At 41.3% G+C, this 6,434-nt stretch overlaps 1 protein-coding gene across 1 annotated transcript; it reads right to left on the bottom strand.

Annotated features, from left to right (window-relative positions):
- Positions 1-260: 260 nt before the first annotated feature.
- Positions 261-5,399, bottom strand: LOC117533111. Its single transcript, XM_034196747.1, has 21 exons — positions 5,279-5,399; positions 5,131-5,201; positions 4,954-5,049; positions 4,745-4,869; positions 4,192-4,335; positions 4,026-4,112; positions 3,775-3,939; positions 3,606-3,702; positions 3,304-3,521; positions 3,066-3,222; positions 2,674-2,882; positions 2,476-2,593; positions 2,151-2,350; positions 1,968-2,082; positions 1,716-1,885; positions 1,546-1,643; positions 1,338-1,468; positions 979-1,168; positions 754-895; positions 549-669; positions 261-478 (listed from the first exon to the last, which is right to left on the bottom strand). The coding sequence occupies exons 1-21, from the start codon at positions 5,296-5,298 to the stop codon at positions 408-410; spliced, it is 2,745 nt and encodes a 914-aa protein (XP_034052638.1). The 5' UTR covers positions 5,299-5,399; the 3' UTR covers positions 261-407.
- Between the last annotated feature and the right edge of the window lie 1,035 nt (positions 5,400-6,434).

The following is a 6,434-nucleotide window of genomic DNA, read 5'->3' as shown; positions in this document are numbered from 1 at the left end:
CTCAAGTAGGCGGGGCAATAACAACTTCAGAACGTCTTTCATTTAGCGCCTAAATCAACTTATCATTTTGAGTTGTTTATTATATAGGATATCCTTTCTACATATGTTGCTGCTTCTCTGCATTTTCTTGGAGTTATGAGGGTACTGGTTGACACAGAACCTGCTTTTATTAATACTGTATGTCCCTTAAAATTGACCACAGAAGATGCAACACATTGATAAAAATGTGGCTTTTTTTGTTTCTTCGTTTATTTTATTTAAAATACACGAGTCCTTATTGTCATCCATCAATATAAAAGGCAGTACAGTACATTCATTGATAAAACTGTTCCCCTGGTCCCAAACAAAACAATGAACAAATGTACATAAGGTGCAAATGACAAAATGTAAACACTTGTAGAAAATATTCAGAGGTTAGACAGAGTAATTGCCCCAGAGGAGATCTGCCTTTGGCGTGTTGAGTCGGTGCTTCTTCGCTCTGCAAAACAAGTAAAGATTACCAACTGCACATCCAGATCGACTACATTTGTTCAGACTCGGTCACTTACCCTTTTTTACACCTGCAGGTCTTGAGTAGCTCTGACCTGGAGGATGCACACACTGGCCTCTGCAGGAACCATCTGCCTGGCTGCTTGTGTCACAAATCACTGCATCACAGTGGACATAGATCTGTGGACGGACAGGATGATTTATTACACATGGCTACATGCAGCAGTGGCTAAAAGACTCCAGATTTGGATTTACAAGTCTTACCTGGTCTTTCAGAACCTTGTCATCTTTAGTGAAAGTGAACATCTTTACAGAGAAGCGCTTCATGTGGGACGGGACTAAAACTCTGGAGTCACTCACAACGGGATGGAAAATTGTTGCATAGCTGTCATTGCGATTCTCACAGCTAGTGAAGGAATTTGAAAGTTAATAAAGCAGCAGTTAAACAAATGAAATGAGTAGTTAGTAGTTAGTTTTGCACAACATTACCTGTCCACAATGATGTCCCAGCTTGGCAGAGATGTCCCATCTTCATAAAGGGTTGCCCAACAGTTCTCAGCAATGAGTTCCAAGTGTGGGTCGGTAGAATGCATCAGCTCCACCTCAAAATACAGAGGCTGCTGCAGATATTTCACCACTGGATAATCCTCTGCTTGGTAGAAGAGCTCGTAGGATGGATCTGCAGGAGAAGAGTCCCGTTAGAGAAAGGAGGCCTGGACATTTACAGTTTCATTTCAAACCTTTATTTAATCAGATCTGTCCCTTGAGATCAAAAATCTCTTTTTCAAGGGAGACCTGCAAACAGTGTTTTGTATGCATGAACAAGATGTTGTAAAATTCCACCATGCCTTGGGAAAGCCTCATCTGCACCATCAGCTGGCCGGTGCCGATCTCTGCAGCGGGCTCATAGGTTCTTGGTTTAGCGCTGAAGGCAACAGTCTGAGTCTCATTGACCACATAGAAGCAGGAAATGGTTTGCCTATTAGGGGAAAAATAATATATAAATGCATACATTGAAGGTATTCATCTCCAATTATACAGAATCAAATATTTTACCTGTATTCAGGATCAACTGGTGATGTGTTGGCTGCTCCTTTGGCGTTGTTGTAAGACAGGCGGATCTCATTTTCATACATCATGTAGTTGTCAAAGAACTATTTAACAACAAAAACGCATTAACATTTGACAAAAAACACTTTTGCTATTTAAATGTGATTCACACTCACCGTTCTGGTGGTTCCACAGGTATCCACACTGAAGGAGAAATATGCAAAGCGATCGTCGCTGAACTGTGGTGTGCAGGACTGGTCCTTTAGCGTCAGCTGACTTGGCTTCAGATTACGAGTCGATTCAACCTTCACAGCCACAGCGGTCATTGTGCCATTGGGGTGGCACTCTGGAGGAAGAAGCAGGCAATGTGTAAAGCAACACAAATCCATCAATTAAAGCAGCAAATATACTTACATGTTCCATCTTACCTGTTGCTTTTAAGGGGAAGTAGCAAGCCAGATAGAGATCAGCAAGCACCCAGTCGTTTGCACGATCCAACAGAAGCAGGTCAATTCTGGATTTGACTGATTCTGCAGTGAGCAGCTGTGGAAAAGAAAGTAAAGTTAGCCAATGCAGAAGATCTATGGTGGGATTTTGTAGTTTTGACATACCTCGAAAACAGCGTCCTTGGCAGTGTATGGCAGAATGAGGCTGAGGTGTGTGCCGTTCTCATAGAAATTGTAGTCTTCAGCCATCTCAGCCGTCAGCTCTCGAGGTCCAACGATAGCCTTGAAATTAGAGCCGTGACTCCCGAATTTCACGCTGATGTAAAACTGGTTCTGGTCACAGGTGCCAGCCATGATGGGTAGCACTAGAGCAGCAAAAGATGCATTATCCATTTGATTGTGTAGCTTTTACTCCAATATGTTTTATTTAATTTTAGAAAACACAATTTGCATGAAGATATTGTCAAAAGCAAATTCAATATGATCTCACCAATATCCTGCAGAGAGGCCTGCAGGTCGACCGGGAGAGCAAAAGGAGTTTCTTCAGGCAGGACGATCAACCCAAAGATCAGAGGGAGGAAGTAGGATGTAACCAAGCGCTCAGGATTCTGCAACCAATGAAATAAAAGCTCAGCAACACTGAAAATATGCTGGTACAAAGTGATATTTTGAATCTATAATGTCATACATGTTTTAAGACAACATCGGCATCAAAGGGCACTTGAAGAGAGAAGCTCTTGGAGCCATTAGCCAAGCTGTGTTCCTGGACTGTGAAGCCTTTGGCATTGCTCTCCTCAACAGTGAGGACCCCGGTGGAGAAGGTGATGTTCCTCAGCTCAACGTCATGGAGGAAGGTTCCCAAGAGAACGCTGAACACCCGAGTCTCTGGGACAGTGTCTGAGGAACAGAAAGTGGCAGGTTTACAACTTCTAAACCAGCCTCAACATTGATATAGAAAAATTGAGTAGTTGGCTTGAGTGCCATTTAAAAAAACTAAAAAGTAGCAGTCTTTAGGATATATCTGAGCAAGCCCGAGTTCAAATGTCATTTTTTTCATACCTACTAGAAAATGTGACTTACCATCCTGGATTTGGGGAGATTGAGGCATCAGAGGGGTCATGATGGGGAACAAAACCTTGTATCTGGTATCATCTTGGGTGTCATCTTCTCTCCACAGTACCTCAAGCATGGGCTCCACAAAGTAGCTGATGTGGTACTGGTAATCTGGGGCATGGCTCTGCAATAATTCATGACATTTCAATAAAACATGCAAATGCACTAGTGACTCTTGCATTTCTAATCTAGAGATTTCCCCAACCTTGTAGTAACCATCAGGCGAGCCCACTGGGATCTCGACGACGATGTGGAAGTCTGTGGTGCTCAGTGTGTACCCCCGTGCGGCCATCTGAGATCTATCAAGCCTCTGCCCGTTGATTCCCATGTGCATTTCTGAGACTGTAATTCTGCCGTCCAACAGAGGAGTCACACGGCGAGGTACGTGCCAAGAGATCATATCCTCGGTGAAGAGGACGCCACCTGTTAATGACAAAATGGAGCTGTTGAGGTTAACTGTGCAACAATTAAGCTTACTGTGAAGGCAATATGTTGCTCAGGACTCACCTTTGGGACAAGCAGCTGCCAAGTTCACTACATTCAGACCCTGTGGTGCCATGTAGTAGACGCTCACCCTGAAAACTTCCATGGGGACTCCAGCCACCTAAAGAGAGGAGAGGTTTAATATAATTGACAAGGAGGGAAAGGAAATAAACACTGTATGTGTGTTGCTTACATCCTCTGAATAAGTCTCCGCTGTATTGTACGGGCTTCGCATAACCAGGCGACTAGAGGTAGTTTTGGCAGCGTAGCCGGCTTGTTCAGCCTCTTGCAACACCATGGCCACTGGTTCTGGGGTGTAAAACGTGATCTTCCAGATAACTTGTGATGCACCAGAGGCCTACAGGAAAGAACAAATAATAATTAAATCCTCATTGTGTAGGGAGGAATTCAACTGTAGTATCTGAACAGTTTAATTCAACATACTTCAAGATTGGCGTTGAGCTTCTCGTCTTTACCATCCCGAGTCTGACCCTTAGCTTCAGCATCAAGGTTAGACATGTGGTGCGAAACCTAAAACAGAAAATGGTGGTTTTAGCATTCGTTTCCATACACACAAGATGGTGGACTCATCAATATAAAGATGACCTACTTCCATGTAGTTCCTGTCGCAGAGGATCTCCCTGGAGGCCCAGCGAGTGTAGCTGCAAGTCTGAGACACGTCATGACTGACCACGTCTGATGGATTCTCGCCGTACATCTTGAGTCTCAAGCCAACGTTAAATGTAGCATCATCCTATAAATATAAAAAAAACTAAATTAAGTGAAACTCCCTAATATTCTTTGGTTCCAGCTTCTTTGTCATTGAAAATGTAATATCCTTGCCTTCAGGGACACATTTGAAGTCTAAATGGATATTTATGTATGTAACAAACAAGTCAAGAAAGCACCTAGTAGATTAATTGAGGAATACAGTTTTGAGTGGAGCAGAGCTAATATTTTAGGGATGTACCAAACAAAAAGGGAAATGTACTTTGGGTCTTTTAACGGTAAAGGGTTACAAATAAATTCAGGGAAACACAAAAATGGGAGCAACCATGTGTTTGTTGAGCCATTAATTCAGTCACTTGAGACAGAATTAGCACAGCTAAACTTGGTAGAAAATTACATTGGATGTTGTTAAACCACTTTAGCTCAAAACAAACCTTGTTGTCCACAAAGCAGCCCATCAGGGAGGTGTAGATTCTGGTGTTACCCCACGGGTCAGACTCCATGCTGTATCCACACTGAGCAGCCATGCTAGGTGTTAACAAAATGTGCTTGGTGCCATCTGAGGGGAGAAAATAAGCTTTGTCAGGGACCCCTTTCCTCAGTGATGAACCAATCAGCTGCATTATTAGCAGTTCATACTTACTGATAGCCTCCACCTCAAGCTGGTTTCCCACTGCTAAAGCCTTGTCCAACGACAGTCTCATTACATTTGCGGCACAGTCAGACCTTAACCCACTGCCTGTTAAAAGAAAAGGCTTGTGAGGAGAATGTAAACCGACTTAATATGCTGTGTAAAATGACTTTGAGAATTGAAGCTTACTTGACTGCGAATTTAGCTTCACATTAGGCCTGGCTTGACACAAGATGATAGCTGCAGCCATCCATAACAAACTTGAACACATAAAACACATCATTTAGAGACAATTAAGTACACACATAGAAAGAAATCTACAAGAAATGTAACTTACATGTTCCCAAGCCTCAGCATGTTGCAGTTTGTAAGCAGTAAAACCAAAAAGAATACAGTCAGTATCAGAGCTTGGCAATGTCCAGCACACCTTCCAACAAAAACACAAGTCTAAAATGAAGGTGACTGGATGATTAACTGAGACATCAGCAGCTGCTTTATATTCCACTTAACGACAAAGCACAGGTGAAGCTTGTTAAGGATTCTCCACACACACACACACACACAACACACACACACACACACACACACACACACACACACACACACACACACACACACACACACACACACACACACACACACACACACAAGGTGAGCTGATGTATGCCTAGTTTATTAAGAACATATTGTAAGAACATATGTATGGAAAGGAAAAACACACATTTTTCAGTAGTGTAAAAAAAGTATTTATTATTCAGAAAAAGTAGATTTGTATTTGATATTATACATATATTACTTTTTTATATTTGAAGAAGCAACAAAATAATCCACAGTTAATAATAAATTAAACTTTTCCTTAAAATCACATGTGCTTTTGATTTTTCCTTTGAGCCTCCTTATAATGACTGTAATCTAACACTTGATTATTGTTTGTATATATTCTCAAACCACTAAGGATGCACTAACATTTATTACAGACAGTAAAACCCGAGTTTATCGTTTCACCCGGGTCGATTTTTCTGCTCTGTCCAATTATGCAATGATATATGTTCATTTATGAGGCCATAACAATATGTTCCAACTGGAAGAGTGTTGAGTCAGTGCAGAAGAAGGAATAATCAATGCTCTGCTTAACAAAAACCATATCAAAATGTCGCACCCATCCCTGTGGGATTTCTACTTGGTTTCATAGGTTCAAACTGAATGGTTTTGCTGCAATAGTTTTATTTTCATTGTTTCTGTTCCTTGTGTAGGTTATTTTTTATGTGGTTTGTGTTTACTTTAAGGTTCATCTTCATTCTGATATCTTTAATCAAAGGGTTCATGTTCAGATCAAATACAATTCCAATTTTCTATACGATAGCTGTACATTATTGTAAATAATTTGACAAAACTTCACAGATTGTTTCTTCAAGCCAACAGATTTCAGGATTTATAAAAAGGTATATTCTATAGTTTATGGAGTTGTCAGTATCCCCTGTCTATCTTGTGCT

Source organism: Gymnodraco acuticeps, unplaced genomic scaffold (genome assembly GCF_902827175.1).
Source record: "Gymnodraco acuticeps unplaced genomic scaffold, fGymAcu1.1, whole genome shotgun sequence".
In the NCBI taxonomy this organism is placed as follows: Eukaryota; Metazoa; Chordata; class Actinopteri; order Perciformes; family Bathydraconidae; genus Gymnodraco; species Gymnodraco acuticeps.
The sequence above is the reverse complement of the archived record's forward strand: the minus strand, read 5'-3'. Positions and strand labels throughout refer to the sequence as shown.